This window comes from Rutilus rutilus (assembly GCF_951802725.1).
Source record: "Rutilus rutilus genome assembly, chromosome: 12".
NCBI classification, from domain to species: Eukaryota; Metazoa; Chordata; class Actinopteri; order Cypriniformes; family Leuciscidae; genus Rutilus; species Rutilus rutilus.
Genome location: NC_140217.1, coordinates 13,156,668 through 13,181,786, shown reverse-complemented (window position 1 = coordinate 13,181,786; position 25,119 = coordinate 13,156,668). Strand labels below are relative to the sequence as shown.

The window sequence follows — 25,119 nt, the reverse complement described above, 5'->3', positions numbered from 1 at the left end:
TTCGCGCTTGGCTAGGTGCCTCCATGTGCATGGTTCCCCCTCCGGGCGACCCCCACATGTGTATTTCCACTGTAAGCCTCTCTGAGCATGTGTCTTTCCCTCGGCAAGCCACCTTGCCACCCCTGGGGTTGAAATATTCCACCTGCGGCTGGCCACCCCAGTGTTACTCCGTATGCAGCCCTTCGGGGTCATATGTGTATTCCAAGTCCCCCCCTTCGGGTTGGGCATGATTGCATATTTCCACTGAGATATGCTTCCCAGTGTACCTTGGTATTCCTGTGTTAAGTAGGAGTCCTTCGTCCGTGCCAGTCTCACGACAGGGAGCTCAGACTTACGCAGGGCACTGGAAGACAGTCGAGAGGTGGCGTGATTACACTGGGAACCCCATTCGTCGTCATCCGACGTAACTCGGAGTGACAACGAAAGGGAACGTCTCGGTTACGTATGTAACCCTCGTTCCCTGAGTAGGGAACGGAGACGTTACGTCTCCCTGCCACTTCCGCTGTACCGCTGGAACGCCTGAGTTCAGTCTCGGCTCCTCAGCGAAGACATATCTGCATGTTGCCAGCGCACTTCCTTATATACCCCCAGGGTGGGGCGGAGTTACGCTATGCAAATTCCGCAGACCCATGGCATTTCATTGCCATTGGCTCGTTTTTATATACTCGAAGATGATAGGCTTTCTAAGCGAAACCCCATTCGTCGTCATCCGACGTAACGTCTCCGTTCCCTACTCAGGGAACGAGGGTTACATACGTAACCGAGACGTTTTGTGCCAGATGAGAAGTTTATTTATGAGAAGTTAATTTATGTATAATCTTATTACTCTTTTAATTATTTTTAGAACTGTATCCACTGTATGTCCGACTGATTGCACTGTATTCATTTCCTCCTTTTGATTCTAAACTGAACTCAGACGGCACTTAATTGGGGAACTTGAGAGATGAAACCATATATAAACGACATATAAACTAATATATGTTAGAATTATAGCCTTCATCTTTCATTTGAAATGGCTGATAGTTTAAAATTTACTGTTAGCCCTCTGATCATGAAAATAAGCATATGTCCCTCATAACCGGTATACCTATTTTTATTTTTATTTTTTTTACATATACTATGGGAAGCCTAGTTGCCACCCCTCATTCTGCTTTTGCCTCCCCAAATATAAAATCCTAGACACGCCCCTGCTTGGTGTGCTACGATCGACCTCGACCTGTGGCACTGGCTCCTGCGCCTGCGCTCCTTCCGACCTCTACCTCAATGTGGACCATTGTTCATTTGGCCTCGCCAGACTCCCTTGGCAAGTCGGGCCCACCTGGGTCAGACATACCATCGCCTCCGCTGTGGAACAAAACTCGCAGGTCCAAGATCGGTCGTTACCCACCACTTTTCTTAGGTACAATGAAGTAGGCTGTAATACCCTGACCTCATATCGGCTGGAGGGACCGGCTCTATCGCGTTCTTCGCCAGTTGGACTGCGATCTCCGCTCGCAAGACATGGGCATCGGCTGCTCTCACTGTAGTGAAGTGGATGGCCCAAAACTTGGGGGGCCGCCGGGCAAACTGAATCGCATAGCCGAGCCTGATGGTCCGAATGAACCAACAAGACGGACTGGGGAGCGCTAACCAGGCTCGCAGAAACCGTACAAGCGGGACCAGAGGGACTGCAGGCGTACCTGCATTGGGGCAGCGAGGGGGAACACAGGGATGCGGCTTGGGAGGCTCTCTCTAGGAGGTGGCCCATAGCGGGGTCTGAGTGTGCCATGCAACACTTACCTGGTTCCACAGGGCAGGAGGAGGCTTGATTGCATTCTCGAACTTCACAATGCCGCCCGCTGGCGATAGAAGAGGCGGATGAGAGTAGTGAGGATTCTCCCCTCCCACTGCTCATCGGGCCCTCTTCAGACCCAGAGATGGAAGAAACTGCTCTTTTATTGAAAATTTGGATACCGCTTTTTATGATGCCAGCGGCGCAACACAAACAAAAGATTTTCCACCCGCCCTGGGGGAGGGAGATGTGCGGTCACTATCTCCTAAAGAGCAGTCCCATCCATCTCTGGGTCGCCCCTCCCAGGGCCGCTTACCTTTAGCTGGGCGGCACTGCCTGCGACTGGCTCCTTAGCGCCGCTTTGGTGGAGGCTGTTGCTGTGGCGCTGGAGCGAGGAGGAGATGACCATCCAGCCTCGAGGGCTTATTATTATATTATTAATTTGTCTATTCATTAAAATTTATTTAAAACATGAAAGTAGAATTAGCAACACTTAAAACAAGCGACAAATGTCTCATGATGTCACAGCGCTCACTCGTTAGTGAAGGTCGAGCACTCAATGGCGCATTGGCATTTCTGGATTGGAGATATATTTCTTGTGGCTGATAGGTCTATGAGTTGATTTTTATTTGCTGTCACCGTGCAGCCTGCAGTTGTGTTTGGAGATTGTGTTTTGACTACAGACATACATATTACCTGTGTTTATTTGTTTGTTTAATTAAAAACCTTGTGACAACACCGGTGTTACCGATAACACCTCATATTTTACAAGAAAATATATTTGTCAGTGATGCTGTGGAGCAGTAGCGCTTATTTTAATCTTTAACTTTAAATCTTTCCTTTTCTTAGAACAAAACAGCACACATACGTCTGCAAGATGTCTGTTAAAGAGTGCTTCATCTGGAAAGCATCTGCTGTGTACAAACATCTAAGAAATGTCTTTAAAATGACAGTTTTACATACATTCTAAATCATAAACATCTTAAATACATTTTCTAAATGTCTATTTAACGTCTGACAGGAAACATCCTAGAGATGTATTGAAGATGAGCAAACACTCTAAAAAATACTTAGTCTTCCAGATGTTAACACACACATCAAACAGACGTCTCTGAGATGTAAGTGTGCTGTTAGGGTAATATTGATTTAATATTATTCTTAATGAAAAAAATTACATAATGACAAACTCGCTTGTTAGAACTTTTATTAACATAATGAATAAGACTGATGATATGGTACCCACGTTGTAACAACAAATGTAAAGGTCTTTGGATTTTCCCCTTACTTTAAAATGAGTGCTTAGTTATGTAAACTATAAAACAAAGACAAATTCACTTCAATTAAACGAAGAAATGCAACTTTTATTAACAAAAGTTCTCTTGCGCTTTTGCCTACATCGTCCTGTCAGTCATCGCACATCACTCTCGTCATGTGGCTCCTGCAGCTCTCAAAATACGTTCCCGCGGCTATGGACAAGCTAGACATTTCTGATGCTAAGAAGAAAATTCTAATGCATTTAAAAAGAATATGTTCTCTGAACTGATAAGTAATATATTTTCTATCATAGAAGCTGGAACTTTGTTTAAGGACATTAAGTATCAAACCCAACACACAATATATATCATTATTGAGGCTTACTGTGATGAGATTGGGTAAGAAAAGAATGCTGTTTTGGACAGATTTTTTCTCAGAAATTAATTTCTGATTAAGAATTAAATGTTAAATTCTCTATAGTGTACCTTTTAAAAACGTAATATATTTCGTATTACACATACTTGCTACGCAGCGGCTACATGTTAGTATAGTGTAACATCAATATAAAAGTCTCTCCAACATATTTACATATTTAACATATTGATGGCCCATATGTACAAAAGTTATATGTAACAGTATTATGTTCTAAAAAAAAAGAAAAAAAGATGACTTTAAGAAGAAAGTGGCAAAATTATTTGATGTGCTGTACATTTTGGACTATCATAGAAATGAACTCTTATTATTTCCTCTGGCAATACTTTATGTGATATTTACATAGTTGTTTTGAAATCATAAACTCTAAAATAAACTAAATTTAACGGCCAGAATTGGAATAACATTTTCCTTTGGGTCAGTTGCTTTGCCATCTTGTGCATGAGTAACTAAATATATATGTTCATATTTTCAGCTTTTGTTTCTTACTGGCTTTTTGTTTTCAGACAAATTCAACTAGCATTGGATGATATATGCGAGAGGATGACAGAGTCTATTTTGCAAAAGTACAATAGGCCAACTCTGATTAATCTATAATAATTTGTATTATATCAAATCATAACAAATAGAATATATAAACAGTCGAGAAATTTATTATAAAACATACATAGAATTTTACATGTTTATTCTTTTTATATATACCGCAGTGAAAATCAATAATACAGATTTTTGTTTTTCTTTTAATAATCAAAACAATTGTTGTCTCTTGCAACATGATGTGTTGATCTTCTGATTAGACCAGAATGTAAAGCACAAGCAGATAACAAAAAGGTAACAATTTATTTGATTTTCCGCTTTAGACAATCTGTTGACAATAAGTAAAGTTGCACCTACATGTCAGATAACTACGGTGGCCCAGTAGTGCACAACACAACGAAATTTAAAAAGCAAACATAAGTTCACAATGAAATGAATCCACAACACAACGGAAACGAGCCACAACACAACGGAAAATGTACAACACAACGAAATAAAGCCGCAAGACAACGGAAATGAGCCACAACACAACGGAAAATATACAACACAACGAAATAAAGCCGCAACACAACGGAAATGCCCCAGACCACTAGAGGGCTCTCAGAGTGCGATAAAGTTAGTTTTCCATGCCACTGAGTCTAAAAAATTTAACAACACCACTATTACTTTTAACAGTATGTAGCTAACCATTGTATATCGACATTTATTAATTCAAAATCACCTACGTGCATTATAGCTGCATATTTATACTCTAGAATGTTTTGACGCGCTACCAGTGCTTGATCCCTAAGGGAACGTCCGCCAATTCTTTCAAGTTGTTAAAACGTATAATTTGTATCAATTAAAATTACTTTTAACATTCAAAAACAGACATGTTCCAAATCCAAAGCTTGATTGTATTGGTAGTAGACTGACTTATAGCTGATTTCTTTCCAATACCTCCCTTTATTACAGTAAACAATTCTTTTTTTTTTTAGGAAATTTCTGTATAATAAGTTTTTTTTCTTGCATAATGTTTCAAATGTTGCAGTTCCTATTAACCATACTGACTTACAACAGGTCAAATTGTGCCAATAGCTCCCTATATGCACAGTATACAATTTGTTTAAAAACAAAAACAAAAAAAAACATTAGGCTGTAATTCACCTAAAGGTTTTTTTTTTTTTCATGTCCCAAAGCTTGTGGTAGGTTCCTAGTGACCAGACTGACTTACAGGTAAAATTGTACCAATACCTTCCTGTAATTCTGCAATTCGCCAAATGATTTTTATTTTTATTTATCAAATTATATTATAATAAATTATAGGTTTTAACCACTTGGTGGAATTGCCAGGCGTTCCCTTAGGGATGCGCTGTTGTAGCACGTCAAAGCATTCTCCAGTATAAATACGCAGCTATAATTCATGTAGGTGATTTTGAAGTATATTTTATGTCGATATACAATGGTTAGCTACACTGTAAAAACGAATCCCTTTAAGACTGCCGGAAAACGTCTCAGGTTACGACTGTAACCTATGTTCCCTGAGAACAGGGAACGAGACACTACGTCAGAATGACGCTATGGGGAACGCCTCAGGCGTGACAGGTGTCTGAAATCAAATATCATCTCACAGCAATCATGCTGACCGGCGACAGCCCGTGAATCATTAGCGTGAATGATTAACGTGCAACCTGCAAGTATAAAAGGGGCGCTTTGCAAACATGACACCATCCTATCGTCTGAAGGGACTGTTGCAGGCAGGCCCCGAGGCATGGCAGGAAGACGTAGTGTCTCGTTCCCTGTTCTCAGGGAACATAGGTTACAGTCGTAACCTGAGACGTTCCCTTTCGAAAGGGAACTCTACACTACGTCAGAATGACGCTATGGGGAACGATATACCAACGCCACCATGCTAAGGGGAGTGCATGCCAAAAGGCAGTGACAACTGTCAGAACCGGCAATTCAAATGAACGCTAGTACCACTCACCCCCAGGTCACACTGAGCTGTCAGTGACAGCACTCCCTACGGTCATAGCCCAAGCTAAATGACACCACAGAAAACCTCCATAAACATAGTTTAGTGAAAGGTCTACCTGGGCCTGCTCAAGGGCCAAGGACCACAACTTCAACTTCTTAGAAGGGGTCCCTTCTAGGGAATGTGGCTAGGGAACCTGAGGAACCCCAGCCAGTCACTATTCAGGGGAACGTGCCGCCTGAAACGCCACCAGGCAGGCCTGACCTGGTGTCACTGTATAAGACACTACAGTCTGGCCACTTCCTGTCTGTCCGAGGACAGAGCCTCTGGACACTTGCCTTTAGGAAGGCATCCAACCCGAGGGACTGTGAAGCAGGCAGTGAACCACTCGGACCGGATCTCAGAGACGGGATATCCTGGAGAGTATGACTCAGCATAGTGCTTTACAACCCTTGCCAGCGAGGGGAGTTTCTCTACTCGATCCACGGATCAACCCAGTGTTTGTGTTTCAAAACACTAAGGAGGCCTGTGAGGGCCTAAGGACTGATCTAACTGGGAGGCCTCATGAGAGGCCTACGACCGACTGATCAGACTCAGGAGACCACATACTCATACTGACCCTCAGTGAGGGGAGCATTAGATCTACCTGGTAGGCAACCAGGCTGTAGCAGGATAAAGAGGTTCCAGGAGGGAACCCGTAGCAGAGAATACAAACTTGAGTTGAGCCAGGGCGCAAGCTCACCTTCGGTAGCTGCCTGATAAGGTCTGCTAAACTGAAAGTAAGCGGCCACTAGCTTACAAAACCCAGCACCACAGTGAAACTACTCAGGGAGACCTGGAGAGGCCTACTACCTGACAACCACAGTATGTGGGAGCTCACCTTCAGAGAGGCCTGGTGAAGCCTACTATCTGATAACCACAAAACGTGGGAGCTCACTTTCAGAGAGGCCTGGAGAGGCCTACTACCTGACAACCACAGTATGTGGGAGCTCACCTTCTGAGAGGCCTGGTGAAGCCTTACTATCTGATAACCACAAAACGTGAGAGCTCATTTTCAGGGAGGCCTGAAGAGGCCTACTACCTTAAAGACCATGCTAAGTGGAAACGCACAGTAAGTGGGAGCTAACCCTCCAGGGAGGCCTGGTAGGGCCTACTACATGACAACCACAGTATGTGGGAGCTCGACTTCAGGGAGGCCTAGTGAGGCCTACTACCTGATAACCACAGTGCATGGGAGTTCACTTACAAAGAGGCCTAGAGAGGCCTGCTACATGACAACCACAAAACGTGGGAGCTCAACTTAAGGGAGGCCTAGTGAGGCCTACTACCTGATAACCACAGTGCATGGGAGTTCACTTACAGAGAGGCCTGGAGAGGCCTACTACCTGACAACCACAATATGTGGGAGCTCACCTTCAGAGAGGCTTGGTGAAGCCTACTATCTGATAACCACAGAACGTGGAAGCTCACTTTCAGAGAGGCCTGGAGAGGCCTACTACCTGACAACCACAGTATGTGGGAGCTCACCTTCAGAGAGGCCTGATGAAGCCTACTATCTGATAACCACAGAACGTGGAAGCTCACTTTCAGAGAGGCCTGGAGAGGCCTACTACCTGACAACCACAGTATGTGGGAGCTCTCCTTCAGAGAGGCCTGGTGAAGCCTACTATCTGATAACCACAGAACGTGGGAGCTCAAGAAAAACCACATTAAGTGGAAACTCAAAGTATGATGGAACTCAACTCCAGGGAAGCCTGGTGAGGCCTACTACCAGAGAACCATGACATGAAGGAGCTTACTTTCAGGGAGGCCTGGAGAGGCCTACTACCTGAAGACCACAGCTGACAGTGGGCCAGACTGGCAGTCCAGTGACTGTCTATGGGGCTTTGCCTTCAGGGAGGCCTTGTGAGGCCTACTACCTGATAGTTCAACCTCAGGGCCACTTAGTACCACAGTATGAGGGATTCAGCCCTCAGGGAGGCCTAGTAAAGCCTACTACCTGATCCCCACAAAAAAATGTGGGAGCCCATCTTCAGGGAGGCCTGAAGAGGCCTACTTCCTGAAACGGTCTAATCAGCTGGATGTGTACTGCTGCTGGGGACTCGCCTAACAGGGAGGCCCGGTCGAGCCTACTAGCTGATAGCGAGTCTTTCTGCTACTTTAATGAACACTGCTGGAACCATACTAATAAAAAACTTTCCTAAAGTTTTGACCTAGTGTATGCTCCACAATGTTGTGACCCACCTCCGAGGAGGCCTGTTAAGACCTACTACTCGGTAGTGAATCTTCTGCCCGAACTACCAGGGCCAACCAACGAAGGTGAGCTGGCCTAGGAGCCCTATCTTAGGGGCTACCCGGTCAAGGAGGCCTGCTGGGGCCTACTACCTAACTGTGCAGCCTTCAAGGCAGAAAAACTGTTACTACAGCGCTTACAGCATCCTGGTACCTAACCACATCGCCAAAGGCAGTGTACTCAGCACAAAGCAAAAACCCTCATAGCAGGGGAGTACAACATACGCCACTCTGCCTAGTGGAGGCCCCATTTTAAGGGCCTACCTACTAAATGCATGGGCGTCAGCTCATGGCAATGCTCTGGCTTCAAGGGAGCGGAGTTCAAAAACCGGAATGAAATGTAGTTAGAACTCCCTGCTCAACCGGAGCCATCGTGGTGTGAGGTAGATAACACAGAGCTGAGAATGGATTACTCAAAACTACCCCGCGTTTAGTGGGGGAGTAACACCATATGCCCCTGAAATGTTAGACAGGGAGCGGGCCTGCAAGTGGCTCCAAAGGGTAACAAGGATTTGTCCTGTGCCCAGCCTGGGGAAGCGGGGCTTGCTTGCAAGCCAACCAACCTTCACCCCTCGTTCGAGTGGTTCAGCTCAACGGGCTGAGTGGAGCCAGCTCTAGAGGCCTAATCCAAGTAGCTCTGTTCGGCAGGGTCTGGCAAACTATCACATCGCAGAGCGAAAGACAGCCTAACCCTGCCTGAAGGATCATACCTCAACTACCACCCTGCATTACTCTACCACCCCTGAATGCAGTGAAAGGGGCGGGCCTTGGCCAACAACTCCCATTTAAGGGAGGAGGCTGAAATCTAGGGGAGGAAGCCTAACACATAATGAATGTGGCAGCTATACTTAGCAGAACGCCTCCAACATCCCAAACCTAGCCTAGGCCAGCTACAGAGGCGGCCCGGGTTAGGGCCGACCTACAAGCATAGATCTACCTGAGAGCTCGGAGGAGCCACAGCCTACTTAATTGAGAGGCTGAAAAACACTCACCTACTGACACCTTACAGAGCTCAGGGGAGCGAAGTACTCAGGATACCAATGTCACAAACCAATAGGTAAGACATAAGATCTATCTGAAGCGCCAGCGTCAGTCTAAACCTAAAGCAAAAAAGTTCTTTTTTTTTTTTTTTTTTAGGAAGACCAACTACTCTACCCCAGGGTGGCTAACAGCCCTGCGGCTAAAAAGAAATGAGCGGTGGCCCACCACGCATAAAAAATGTTATGACAGGAAGGCCATCACATACTCAAAACGGAAACCAATTTTCCTTGAGCTTCTCGTTAGATCGTTCCAGCCACCAACTGGGGAGGCTTCAGGGCCCTGAAGTTCCATACTTTACCTTTTTATTCTAAGAATGACCCCTAGGTCTATACAGGGAACAAGGCTTCTGTAGAGAGATACAGATAAGTGTTAGTTATACACACAAATTCTCCAAAAACCAAAAAAGTTCACCTGCGGCGTGCGGAGTGAAGACTTCACCAGAAAGGTCTCAACGAACCTGGGGTCCACCACTTTTACATGCCTAAAAGAGGCACTCACATCAACCAGTTGCTACGGCGGGCCATCAGAACATAGTTCTCATCATAGGCCCAACCCCAGGACTGGTGTAACGCAAACGCCTGGGGAGTAAAGAAGAGGGAGAGGGCCGGTAGAAAAAGCCCTCCAGGGAGGTCATACCCTTACTTCCGCTGAGCGCTGCTCCGCTTGCGCTGAATGACCTCCCTTAAGTCCCTCTTCTTGCGGGAGGCTCGCCTTCTCTGTGTCCTACTCCTCCCTGGAGGGGGCGCACGAGAGGCAACACTAGACCTCTGGCCCTGTCTATGGTCCTCGGACCAAGACGGACCAGGTCCTCCCGCCTGCCTGGGCCGGGGCCCGGATCTCAGCGGTATACAAGTTTTAAATGCGGCTGAGCGCGCCTTCGCCTCCCTAAACTTTCCAACCACCGCCTCAACGGAGGTGCCGAAAAGTTTAGTGGGCGAAACTGGTGAATCAAGGAGAAGGGCCTTTTCCTTCTCCCCGATATCAGTCAAGTTGAGCCACAGATGCCTCTCCGTGGCCACCATCGCCGCCATCGACCGCATGGCAACTGAAGCTTGTCAGTGGCGCGCTCCATAACTTCCACCAACTCAGCGTACATGGGGCAGGATGGCTGACGAGGTTGAGGATCTGATTCATCCTCCTCAGCCATCTCTTGCCCAGCCTGAAGAGCACTCGCTGCAGTATCAGTAGGAGAATCTTCTCCGTCATCCACCTGCAGCTCACTCTCGTCAGTCGATGACTCGTCCGAGAGGTGAACAACCCTCTCGAGACTGTCAGCGAGCTCCATCTGGGAGCCCCATGAAGCGCGTCGCCGCTCTGCCTCGGCACGAGCGGGACCCGATCCGCGAGGACCAGATGCTGAACTCTCTCCCCTCGAGAAGAGAGCCAGACGAGAGCGGAGCGTTCTCATAGGAAAACACTCACAGTTTGCACAGGATGCTCCCTCGAGAACATCCCGTGCGTGCTCTTCACCCAGACAGTACACGCACATCTCGTGAGTGTCACCCGGCGACAAATATCTTGGGCACGGGTCAACACATTTAACAAATTCCTTAGGACTTGCCTTGGACGTGCGTTTCATTTCCTTGCTGGAGTAGACGTTTTTAATTTACAGACAAAAACAGTCCCTGAAGACGAAAAGGATGGTGTCATGTTTGCAAAGCGCCCCTTTTATACTTGCAGGTTGCACGTTAATCATTCACGCTAATGATTCACGGGCTGTCGCCGGTCAGCATGATTGCTGTGAGATGATATTTGATTTCAGACACCTGTCACGCCTGAGGCGTTCCCCATAGCGTCATTCTGACGTAGTGTAGAGTTCCCTTTCGAAAGGGAACTAACTTTACCGCAATCCGAGAGCCCTCTAGTGGTCGGGGGCATTTCCGTTGTGTTGCGGCTTTATTTCGTTGTGTTGTACATTTTCCGTTGTATTGTGGCTTATTTCTGTTGTGTTGTACATTTTCCATTGTGTTGTGGCTTATTTCCGTTGTGTTGTGGCTCATTTCCGTTGTGTTGTGGATTCATTTCGTTGTGTTGTGGCTTAATTTCATTGTGTTGTGAACTTATGTTTGCTTTTTTAATTTAGTTGTGTTGTGCACTACTGGGCCACCTTAGATAACTCTTATTAGAGTATTATTAGAATATTAGTAGCGTCTACTTAATATCTGTTAACACTATATTTTGATGGTCCCCCAACAGACATTCTACTGACTATAAGTAACTTTGCTAGTACATGTCAACTTATTCTACTAACCCTAATCCCTTATTCTACTACCCCTGACCCCTACCCCTAACAGTCTACTAATATTCAACTAGTCTATTGAGAGTTAGTTAGTTGACATGTAGGTGCAAGGTTACGGACCATCAAAATAAAGAAATAAATTGTAACAAAATAATAATAATTAATAATAATAATAATAATAATAAAAAATGAATAAAACTGGAGTCTGGAATAATATTAACATTCATATCAAACACAAAATCTTAATCCAAAAACCACAGCTAGTCATAATAATAACATAAAACATCAATATTTAAGCTATGTGTTATGGTTTTTAAGGGCAGGTCCAGATTAATGGTGAGTCACATTTTCTTATTTTCTAGTATGTGCTTTAACAAACAGGCAACTAAAACTAACCATTTTATACGTTTTTATAAACATAGATCCGTTCTCAATTAAAGCTGCAGTTTTGGTTAAATTACAAAGAACCAACTGACTGTTTGAATGAAAAAAATTCTAAAATAAAATCCAGACCTTAAGAAAAAGGCAGAGATAACCTACTGTTTGCTACACATCAGTGTAGTGCACTACAAATAACATGATACCATCAACTGATGTATTAAACTCAGAAAACCTGCATTGGTACTGAAGGTTCTCAAAGACAAGTAAATAACATCCATACACACAGGATCTCCGGTGCCAAAGCCATTCCAGCACAGCATCTTCAAGAACTAGCTATAGAGCTTTCTCCGTCTCAGATATCACTAATGTGCATTTGCAATTTCAACAGGGCGATGAGGACATCTGATCATAGTCAGGACACTTGAGAAGGGCAGGGTAGTTTAAATTCATTTGGACGGATGCTTCACTGGAGATGTCTGAGGGACTGCGTCCACGAGCCCTGGCATCTGGATGCAGGAACTGGCCAGAATAGTCAGAACAGTTGCTGAGGCGTGGCCTGTAGAAACCCGGGTGTGGTCTGTACATCTCCTCTGCAGTGTACCGCTTCAAAAACAGGTAGACAGACATCACACCTGCCGTCTGACGGTGACACAACAAGAGAGAAATTGAAGAACGTGAAATTAATGAAATGCAACAAAATATTTTACATTTCTTTTGGGTGTCTAGTATACTGGGTCTCATTCACTAATCACTGTGTGAATTTTTCATACTTATGCAACTCATAATGTAATAACAAAGCATAATGTAATAGGTATTTCTTGTAATAGTAGTTCTTGTAATAGGTATTACATTATTAATGCAATAAAATGTTTATAATGTTATAATTTAATAATAAATAAAATAAAATCTTGAATGAATGAATGAATGAGGCATTTATATAGCGCTTTCATATGTACTAACTGTACATGTACTAAGGACACCGGGGTTACACCCCTACTCTTTACGAGAAGTGCCATGGCCATTTTTAATGACCATAGAGAGTCAGGACCTCAGTTTAATGTCTCATCCGAAGGACGGTGCTTGTTACAGTCTAGTGTCTCCGTCACTATACTGGGGGCGTTAGGACCCACACCTGCTGGCCTCACTAAAGCCTATTACAGCAGCAACCTAGTTTTCCCAGGTGGTCTCCCATCCAGGTCCTGACCAGGATCAACCTAGCTTAGCTTCAGTGGGCAACCAGTCTTGGGCTACAGGGTGATATGGCTGCTCATAATGTACAATTTTTCACATAATGTAATAGGTTATTGTATTAGAAATTTATTACATTATGAACACACTGTAGCAACGTATAATGCAATCACAGTTCATAAGGTAATAACAGCACATAATGTATAAGTGAAACAATGTTTACAATATGATCATTATCTTTTATTATATATATTTTTTGGACATCATTGTAAATTGTACTGTATTTTTCAACATGCCCTCTGATGTACAGTACATTCAGGCATTAAAGTACATTAAAGTGAAGAAATGTTTGCTTAACTTGCGCTCAATGCTGCCATTGGTTGAAGAAGGTAACGGGATCTATCACACATGCACACACACACACGCACACACACACACACACACACACACACACACACACACACACACACACAGATACACACACACATACACACACACACACACACATTTTATATACTTTATTTGGTTCCACATTACAAGTCAAATTTCATTAGGAATCACATTTTTTAAATAATCCAACAGATTAAAACAAATCAGCACATTGTTATGGATTAAACCGTTCTAAGGGTACAGGAAGCATCGCCTTTTAGTTGCTGAGATTGAACAGTACTTTGCCAACTGTTTGGCCCTTGTTTTAGAAATACCCCCAATGCAAAGCCCACGGATCGCCAGCCTGTGTACATGACCTAGACTACCAAACAACAGCACAATAAGCCGGCATTTGTACCCAAGGTTCTCAAGGATCGATATCAATGACTGATATTTTAGAATCTTAGAACGGTAAGAGTCCTCCATAAACAAGTCAAATGCACATGACACCTCAAATAGTGTAACTTTTTTTTCCATTCTCAGAGATGTTAACGATATCGGTGTATTAGCAATTCCTAAAAAAAGTGTTTGCAGATGAGTTAAACCATTCAGATTGTACAGTAGTGTGTTTAAAAATTTGCTCATCACCCACACAGGGAACCTGAGCAGCAATGAGGTCCACAAGTCTATCATGTCTGGCAATATACAGTGGGTACGGAAAGTATTCAGACCCCCTTAAATTTGTCACTCTTTGTTATATTGCAGCCATTTGCTAAAATCATTTAAGGTCATTTTTTTTCCTCATAATTGTACACACAACACCCCATATTGACAGAAAAACACAGAATTGTTGACATTTTTGCACATTTATTAAAAAAGAAAAACTGAAATATCACATGGTCCTAAGTATTCAGACCCTTTGCTCAGTATTTAGTAGAAGCACCCTTTTGATCTAATACAGCCATGAGTCTTTTTGGGAAAGATGCAACAAGTTTTTCACACCTGGATTTGGGTATCCTCTGCCATTCCTCCTTGCAGATCCTCTCCAGTTCTGCCAGGTTGGATGGTAAACGTTGGTGGACAGCCATTTTCAGGTCTCTCCAGAGATGCTCAATTGGGTTTAAGTCAGGGCTCTGGCTGGGCCATTCAAGAACAGTCACGGAGTTGTTGTGAAGCCACTCCTTCGTTATTTTAGCTGTGTGCTTAGGGTCATTGTCTTGTTGGAAGGTGAACCTTCGGCCCAGTCTGAGGTCCAGAGCACTCTAGAGGATATCCCTGTACTTGGCCGCATTCATCTTTCCCTCGATTGCAACCAGTCGTCCTGTCCCTGCAGATGAAAAACACCCCCACAGCATGATGCTGCCACCACCATGCTTCACTGTTGAGACTGTATTGGACAGGTGATGAGCAGTGCCTGGTTTTCTCCACACATACCGCTTAGAATTGCCTTTAGAAAAAAGGCCAAAAAGTTCTATCTTGGTCTCATCAGACCAGAGAATCTTATTTATCACCATCTTGGAGTCCTTCAGGTGTGCTTTCATGTGTCTTACACTGAGGAGAGGCTTCCGTCGGGCCACTCTGCCAGTGTCCCGACTGGTGGATGGCTGCAGTGATGGTTGACTTACTACAACTTTCTCCCATCTCCCGACTGCATCTCTGGGGCATGCAGCATGCAGAGGGGCGAATGGGTGGAAGGAAACCACACTGATAAGTTGTATTTTGTAGGAAGAACCTGCAGACGTGCTTTTACGCAGAAGGTTAGGATCTCCTCACTGATGGTGGCATTGCTGTAGATGGTGTGTGATACAAAGTGGTCCGCGCAGGGCAGTTTTGCCAACTTTCCCTGGAGTTTCAGACTGGACCAGTACTCCATATTTTGGGCTCTTTGAATAGACAAGAGAGTCTGCCTTGATGTTCTAGGCTGGAGCAGGAGAACAGTGTTGTTATGGTGCAGTCTGGCTTCCACGATGACAGATGAGTCCTCTACGACTGCATCAGAGACCCCTACAGGTCGGCAGTGAGAGGTCCACTTCAGGTCAGTGCCTGTCCTCCAGCATAAATTGTTTAAGTCTGGCCAGTCTAATGACACACCAAATCCCTGTGCCCGTCCATCCAGCTTTCCATTGGTCTTTCTTTTAAACCCCAGGAAGCTGTCTTCCCCGCTGCATGCGTGCAGCACCTTCCGTTTTTTAAAATCCAGCAATAAGGATGCCTCCCATTTGCCTCACGCTGGCATCATCACAGTTCAGCATGTTGGTAAGGTGGGACTGTCTTGTAGCTGTGTACTCCCACATGCAGTGTGGAACTCCAAGCCCCCCGTCCTGTCTTTTTTGAAGGATAAAACATCTTGTGGAATGTGTGTTGAGACAAAGCCATTTCCTAACCACGCTTACGGTTTTGTTGTCCATTTCGCGGAATACTTTTTGTGGAATATGGACATTTGCAAATTTTAGAAAACATCTTTAGTCTCTTATTGCTTGCACTTTTAGAGTAACAGGAAGAGGTGAGATGTCAATAAGATCCAGTCTGGTCATAAACTGATATGCCATGTCAGTCACTTGCAGACTCCATTCTCCAGCGATGTTAAACTTGTGACCCAGATAGTTATAGGTTTCGTGTCTACTGTACACTCTGAGTGGCTGGTCTAAGATGGTAAAGGAGGGGGGTTGGTCGGCCTTGGATGTATACCAACGGTTGCCTCCGCTCCTCCTCTCATAGAAAACTGCACATTTACTGTGCTTTACTTGTAGGCCAGACCATATCAGGAATCTGTCAGTGCATGACAACATGTTTTTAATCACGCCTTCATCTCGGGATGCGACGACCACATCATCAGCAAAGCCCTGGACTGGGTTCGGTGACAGGACGTGGGACGGGGCATGTGCACAGAGCCATTTTAGCCACTGATTTATTGCAATGATAAAGTTTACAGCACTCCATGGACAACCAGTTTTGATTCCTACCTCCAGTGGTATTGGTCTGGTGAGGTCTTTTCCACAGATCACTTGAAGGTAGGAATCACAATATATATCTTTTATTATGTCCACAAAGATCTTAGGGAGCTGTGTATCTTCCAATGCATCAATCATGACTCTATGAGGCAATGTGCCAAAGGCATCTCTGAAGTCAAGGAAGGCAATGTACAGCTTAGCAGATTCATGCTTAAAATCGTCAATGGCAGTTTTTAAGCAAAAAACATGTTCATTCATGCCTTGTCGCTCAATGTAAGCTTTTTGTTTGTTAGACAGAATTACAGCATCAACCAGCCAAGGTAATATTCTTGAAAGCAGACACTTCATAAAGACTTTGTCACGGTTCATGGGTCTGTGTTTTCTTCTCTGTGTGTCTGTCTAGTGTTGTCAACTGTCTGATTGCTTGTTTGGGTTTCCTAGCAACCTTGATGATGATTAGTTAATCAGGTTGGCTGCACCTGCAGACTATTACCACTCCTATATCTGCCTAGCGTTTGCTGTGTTTGTTGTCAGATCGTTGTTTGGTACCTGTCCTGTCGTGAGCCTCACCAGTGTCTCTCTAGCCCTCAGTTCCTGTTCCTGTTCCTGTTCCTGTTCCTGTTCCTGTTCCTGTTCCTGTTCCTGTTCCTGTTCCTGTGAGGATTCTTCTATCCGTTGTGGATTACTGCAAGTCTACGGTGATCATCTTGCTTCAAGGATTTGCATCTATTGCCTTGCTACCTTTGACTATTTGCCTTGACTATTGCTTATATTCATTATCACTGTTAATAAACTCTTATTCACTTGCACTTGGATCTCGAGTATCTCTGCTGACAGACTTTGTATACAGATGGCAATAGAGAGATGTCCCTCCATGTTGAGGGATCTTCTGGTACATTGTCTTTCTTCGGTATTCTATGAAACAGTGCTCCCTTCCATGAACTAGGGACTTTGCCATTAATCAAACAGGTGTTAAATATGCTTTTCAATATGTAGCAAGATTATGTTTGCCTTGTGGCTTTAAGATTCTCGTAAGTAACACCATCTGAACCACTGGCTTTGTTATTGGGCAGATTTACAATTACTTTCTCAATCTCTTCTATTGTAAACGCCGATGTCAGTGGTGGCGACCTCAGTCATTATGTTGTCTAAGTCATCATTCCACGGCGGTAATTCAAGCGTGATAGTAGTTGGATCAGACTGGCATTTTTTTCTGATAATAGTTGTACACTCGCTCAGTGTTACCAGTATCTAACGGTGGCGTGGGAAACATGCAGACACACACACACACACACACACACACACACACACACACACACACACACACACACACACACACACACACACACACACACACACACACACACACACACACACACACACACACACACTTAACCAAATTTTTACACAGTGTTATACCATAGTGGTATACCTTATGTATGTAAGTAGTAGCAGTAATTATAATAGTAGTAGTAGTAGATTTTGTAGGCAGGTTACAATTTTCGATTTTTAAAATGTAGGCTACTGTGAAGGAATACCAATGCTTTATATTTAACAAAAAACATTAGAATAATATTAATAACAACTGGATTTAGATGTTTAAAAATGTACTGTAAGGGAATACTATATTTTTATGTTTTACAAGCTATTAAAATGACAATATGACAATGTTTTGGTGAGTTTGTAATGTAATACATTTCTCATAATGTAATTTTTTTTATTACATTATGAGCTCAAGATTGTATTATGTTTTGAGAAAATTATTACATAATGAACATTTTATTACAATAATAATGTAATACTTATTACATTATGTGCAGTTTTTACATTGAGTTGCTACACACACACCAGATTCACAACAGGTGCATACTCAAATGAATAACTACTTAATATTGTAATAATGTTAATGAATTCAGATCATTCTAAATGAGAGACTGCACTCCAATGGTTAATAATTTGGATGAAACACACCCAAACCAACTCCATGTTAGGGCGCACCACAGCACAAGTACAGAGAAAGTTAAAAAAACGTGTGGTATTTTGACCAAAAAATGTCACAACTGTCTTAAAGACCTCAGGCAACTGTTTCAACTTATGTAAAAGTTAAACATGCAAGTCGATGAGATGAATCAATGTAACTCCACAACAACTACATAAATGTATCCACTTGTAACCCCTCCACCCGGGTGCTACTTGCCCCACTCTGTGCGGACCTCGGACCCGGATCTTCAGCTTGAGAGTCAGGCGCTCTAGCAAGAAGGCTAAAGACTGCAGCCTCTAACATCTGTCGCTATAGTGCCTATTGAGATAAGAGGAGTGAGGTTTACTCGCACAGCAACTACTAGCTGGCCTCCGTTACACACTAACTATTCAGAAACGTCCAGGTGCAGTCTAAAAGTTACAACCTCTTCCTGAGTCTCTCCTTCAGGCTTCACTCTGCTACTGGTTATTTCTGAGATTTTGGATGATTGAGATTCATGTTTTGTTATTATCCGAAGTTTCCGAAGCTCATGTAAAGGATCGGCCGTCTTCTAAACGGAGGTGAGGAGCAGCAGCTCATTTGCATTTAAAGGGACAGACACAAAAACAGCAAATTTGACAAGCTATAATAAATTATCCGTGGGGTATTTTGAGCTGAAATTACACAGACATATTCTGGGGATACCATAGATTTATATTACATCGTGTGAAAAGGGGCGTAATATGTCACCTTTAAAAATGTCCTGGTTCTTCCAAGCTTTTTTAATGGCAGTGAATTACTGTTTCTGTTTTGAAGTCCATAAAAGTGCATCTATCCATCATTAAAGTGCTCCACATGGCTCCGGGGGTTAATAAAGGCCTTCTGAAGGTAAGCGATGAGTTTGTGTAAGAAAAATATTCATGATAATTTGAATATTGCCATTATAAAGCTTTGAAGAGTCAGGACATTCTTTTTATATATATATAACTCTGATTGTATTCATCTGAAAGAAGAATGTCATATACACCTAGGATGACATGAGGGTGAGTAAATCATGGGCTAATTTTCATGTGAACTATCCCTTTAAGCAAAAGATAAAGATAAAGCAACAACAAATCAACATTCAGAACATCAATCAAACATCAATGACCACAGTGAATGGGAGATTTAGATTTTGAAGGTGGAAGCCAGAAAATACAAAAAGGTGTGTCCACAAGGGTAAGAGGCAGGAGCAAATAAGTAGCATAAGATGCGGCAATGAAGGCCATTAACCCTAACCCTAACCCTACACCAAAAAAAAAAAAAAGGTATTTGGTCCGGACCAAAGCAAGTGAACTAGTGGACTTTCCTGGTGTAAATACACCCTTAGTTAGTAGAATGTCTAAACTGGACCATTGAAATAAAGTGTAACTAATTATTATTACTAATTGAATTTTCATAAATGCAGTATCTCTCGTCCCCTCCAATGCATCCATACACAGCATGTGGTAATGAAGAAACTAAGGTCCAGCCATTTACTTCCCAAGCATCCACCTTCCAATGGTGCAGAGTCACAATAGGGGCTTTCACACCGGGTAGTTCTAGGAACTTAGTTCTAGGATCTAGCCACCAGGCTGGTTCCCTGAGAACTAATGGTTCCCTTAAGAACATTTTCCTGGTTGCATTCGCACAGCCAGTACGAACTCTGAAGTGACGTAAGCTGCGGTTGTTGTTGTGACTTTTATTTTGACGGCGCGGCTGAACTTTACTTTGACGTTGCTGAGAATCCCAGCCAGAGCCACATTGTGCTCACATTCTTTGTGTTCATTAGTTTACGATCTGTCTAACACGTTATTAGATAGAACTGTTATACAGAGAAAGTAGACAGTAAATGAAAAGGTATTATGCCGTGTGGTTGACATCCAGTGTTGCTAGCTGAATTGTGTTTGGCTATCCCCTTAAAGTTGCATTGGATTTTTTCCTTAGCGTAAAAGTTAAGAGGCCCATCTATCACTGTTTTCCATGTTCGTACAGTTCGTTTCTGGAGTAAATATATAGGCTATAATCTGTGTGTTTACACAGCTTTTATTTTTTTTTTAAATGGCAGGTGCTGGTGTTTCGCGTGTGTTTGGCCAATCAGCGTACACTAACGTCACTGGTAGTTCCTATAGTGCTGGTTAAGACCCTACTCTGAAGTAGGAGCTAAATTAGTTTCTCCAAAAAAAGAACTAGTTTTAGTTCCTAGAACTAAAATCGTTCCTAGTTCTGTCAGATCGTCAAATACGATTGACAATTAGCATACAGTTTGGATTGATGGTATGGTTCTGTTCTGGGCAAGAACTCCCTGCACATCCATGCAGCCTAGCATGGATAAGAGCAGGGAGAGCAGCAATAACCCCCCTTAGGGTAAACAGAACAGAACCAACATGAATGTATTGCAGATATCATTAATTCAAGATTTTAAAGTACAACATAATTCGAGAGTTTATTCTGATTCAAAGGGGAATCAGAATGCTAAAAACTGACTGCACGAGAGGAGGAGCTGGAGATGGAGGAGGGTAATTAGTATTGTATTAGTATTAGTATTGCTGATAATACTGATAGAGCTTATATATGTATACAGTGATAGGCGTTGTATTCCTATAGGTAGACGTGGATCAGCTGAGAGTCAGCTGATGCCAGCTTTACTAACATGACCTGCCAGAACTGACGCTACGCTTGATTTCCTGCAGCACAAACACGCCAAAATCCGGGTACTTCCGGCAACAGTTCTAGGAACTATAAAAGGTTCCTCTGGTGCGAAAGCCCCTAATGGGTCCTGACCAACAAGGAGCTCTCTAATCAAGATGCCCTCAATCATGACAACCGGCCTAAATAAATGTCTGTTTGAATAAATTGCTGGTAATGTTTAACAGTCTTTAAATTAATGGCTGGGGCATAAACCCAAAATGGCATTATACTAAAGTGAAACACCCCTGAGGAAGTGGAGAAAGCAGTTTTGGCTTTACTGGAATCGTCAGTCACACTTTAGATTAGGGTCCAATTCTCACTATTATCTAACTATTAACTACGACTTTCGCCTCAATAAACTCGTAATTACTCCTTATTAATAGTTAGTAAGGTAGTTGTTAAGTTTAGGTATTGGGTAGGATTAAGGGATGTAGAATATGGTCATACAGAATAAGTCATTAATATGTGCTTTATAAGTATTAATAAACAGCCAATATCCTAGTAATATGCATGCTAACAAGCAACTAGTTAAAAGAAAAAATCGGACCCTCAACTAAAGTGCTACTGAATCGTCCTTGCCATTCCAGATCAAGAAATCTGATCTGAAAATAATTCTAGGATTATTTAAACGTAATTTCAGTGTTAACTGATAAAAAAGAATGTAAGCACAGTTAGTAAATGATGTGAAACAAAGATGAAAAAACAAGCAGAAGTGTTACCTCAGTAAGCAGGAAGGAGACTGCAGCAAAAGCAAAAGACCAGCCATATTTATAACTGAAATAAGCTTCATTTGTTTTTGTTCTGTTCATCATCTCATCATTAATACTGGATATATACAAGACCAGACCAACCACCAGGGACAGACCTGTATCAGAAATAAAGAGAAAATAAGTCAGAAAAAATTAAAGAGGAAGAGAGCTGCAGTGACATTCTGTTATTTAAAAAAGTATATTATTGTCCAAAAAAATGACATGATTCATTCCTGCTGTATACTGAAGGGTGTAACCTTTTCCTACCACATTTTTTTACTGCTTTGAACTCAAACCCACCTGACAGGATAAAGAAGATTCCAGAGATGAAGGCCAGAATAGTGCGTTGAGGACGGATGTGTCCAATATTACTCAGCACAAAGCCAATGAACATGAAGAATAGACTGACTAGTGGAAAAGGAGTAGCAGAGCGGATCATTTCTAGAAACAAACCCAAATAAATAATTACTGATGATGTATACCTAATTCTTCTACAACCTCTATAATTTCACTATTAAAGTAAAAAATATATATAAACAGCAAATACATAAGTAAACTATCTGTTTACTAAGGTCCTCTTGATGGTACACAAAATTTATGGTGTACTGTACATGTGAGGTTTGGTGTTCATGTGAGCAGGGGCGGAACTACATGGTGGCCAACTGGCACTGGCACTGGCCCCTGAAATCTGGCAACTTTAATCACATGCAATTTCACCAACATTATCATGAAGAAATAAACATTGGCTTTAAACATTAAACATCACTGAGTCTACCTATATAGTTTGCAGTGATACAATTCAATTTAAGTTTAAATTAGCTCCCTTAGATAACCATGAGTTGTCATTTTATCATGTTTTTTTCATTGTGCTCATGTCACTTGTGGCCACCTTCTTTTAAAGCAGTGCCTCAGCCAAGCCCACCCGCACACATGCCTATTTATAATGCTCTTGACACATCCCTGCATTTGAGGATGTGAGGGGTTAAATGAGACAAACTGTTGAATAGACAAACATGGAGTGTTATTGGATATCAATTCCTGCTACTAAGACAAATTGAAAATCATTCAACCCTTTAGAGACCTCTGACACAGTGACATACATATGCAAATCACAAATCAAGAGTCAAAAGACTAACTGTTACACAATTTCATTTCTCAATTTTTACTTTTTGTTAAAATGTAATACTTCAATTTAATAATTGAATCTCAGATTTTACTAATTTCTACAATAGATATTTCATGAACAGTTAAAAGTATTTTGAATAGTTAAATTCTAAAATCCATGTTGATACTGAAAAAAAAAATGTAAATACAAGCAATCTATCTGGAAACTACAATACTTTAATAAAAAATAAATAAAATAAAAATAGCTGTACAAAAAATGCCATGAATAGTTATTTATTAATTATCTAAAATCTGTTAGCTAAATCAAATCAATATTGTAACCACTCATTGCATTTAAAACACAAGAAAACCATTGTTAAGGTCGTTAAGGTATTTTTCGAGCTATGTAGTTTGTAATGTTTTTTTTTTTTTTAATGTTTTTTTTTTAAGGTTGCCACTGTGTATTTAGCATGTAAGTGCATACTTGCCATTATCAGGCAGTTCAACAAAAATGCCTGCCGGCAGCCAATCAAATCTTAGTAGATAACAACTTAAACTGTGAAAAGGTATTTTTAAACAATGTTTATAGTAGTAAGTCATAGTGCAACTCATTTAGGGTGTGTTCACACTTTTTTTCTTTGATTCATTTAGTGTTCACTCTGTCATTTTTAACACACAACCTAAAGTTACAAAACAAATAACATCTTTTATGATGTACATTTTGTGACGGAACTTACAGAACATCCAAAAACAATGCTGGGCTAAATGGGCTCACGGTATGTGTAAACAGTACATACAGTATGATGGTATTTTTACCAGCTGAGACCTCACTAAGAGCTTATAAAATGTATAAAAGAGTCAAAACAGCACCAGGGGATCTACTGCAAGGAGGCAGCGGTTACGACGCCTGTACCGGACTGTAATGTGTGATCTAACTCCTATGACGAGCAAAAAAAGTATGTTTGACCATTCTGTCCTTTTTACAGTTGCATCTTGTGACATCACATCCTGGTTTTGCTTTGTTTACATGTCTTTGGTCTGTGTTGCATTCATATTTCAGTGAAACCGCACCAGAGTTCATTTGGAAATGGATCGAGCCCCCTTGAAAAGGTGGATCTCCGTCCGCTTGTTTGGTGTGCAGCAGGGATGGCAGCATTCACACATATTCAAATGAACGACAAAATGAGTGTGAACACTCCAAAAAGTGCAGTGAGAGAAATCCCACTCTCGTACAATAGCTTATCATCATTAGTGCTTTAGAGCTCAGTGACTAAACAACATGCACAAAGAGAAGCCATTTTTAAACCAAGTTTAGGAAAGGAGACTCTCACTCACTCAGGACACTGGCTGTAGACTCTGATGTCATCTGAACATTCATGGGCATCACATACTCTATAGTGAAGCAGCGACCTTTCTCCTCTCCTTGAAAAAAACAAAACAAAACCAAACCATGAACATTGCTACCTGTGAAGACAGCAAAAAATTATCATACAATCATCATACTCGTTTTACGTAAGTCATGTCATTAGAATACACAGAATATATATATATTTTTTTATTTGGGGGGGGGGGGGGGTGTACATTTATTTATTTAATTATATAATCGTGTTCTCAACTGAGATACATATTTGAAAGTATTCAATTTGTTTTTTAATCCAGTGGACCACAATCAGTATATCAGCTACACTACTGGGTGGTGCAAAGGTTTGTAGGTCAAACACTTTGCTTTGAAGCGTTTTTAGTAACAAGGCCACTCAATAAGCCATACTTGCCCAGAACCATTTGGACCCATATAGATGTGACCCTTGTGCAAAATGTTGTTAAATAATCCATTAGGAATTACTCTCATATTGTCTGCAAACAATATTTTGCAATATCTAATAAACAGAATGAACAGAATTTGAATGACAAAAATAATTTTCAGTGTCTGCAATAATAATTATATTAAGTTTGTTAAAAACACGCTAAAAACAAATGTTTTTAAAAGAAGTCTCTTATATTCATCAAGTCTGCATTTATTTGATGCAGTAAAACATTAATATTGTGCAATATTATTACAATTTAAATGACTGTTTTCTATTTTAAAATATTTTAAAACGTAATTTATCCTTGTGATGGCAAAGTTGAATTTTCAGCAGCCATTATTCCATTCTTCAGTATCACATGAACCTTCATAGATCCTTCTAAT

General features: G+C 42.0%; 1 protein-coding gene across 2 annotated transcripts in view; it reads right to left on the bottom strand.

Annotated features, from left to right (window-relative positions):
- Positions 1-11,374: 11,374 nt before the first annotated feature.
- cacng5a (calcium channel, voltage-dependent, gamma subunit 5a) overlaps positions 11,375-25,119 on the bottom strand; it is a gene marked incomplete at its 5' end in the record, with an annotated part of 30,751 nt that continues 17,006 nt past the window's right edge. The window contains 4 exons of one of the 2 annotated variants that reach the window (XM_084426095.1): positions 11,375-12,540; positions 21,798-21,943; positions 22,128-22,268; positions 24,267-24,395. In XM_084426095.1, coding sequence (XP_084282221.1) covers positions 12,283-12,540; positions 21,798-21,943; positions 22,128-22,268; positions 24,267-24,395 — 674 coding nt within the window. In that variant the 3' untranslated portion in view covers positions 11,375-12,282. The remainder of the gene's footprint in view (positions 12,541-21,797; positions 21,944-22,127; positions 22,269-24,266; positions 24,396-25,119) is intronic. The other variant, XM_084426096.1, reaches the window with a different exon arrangement.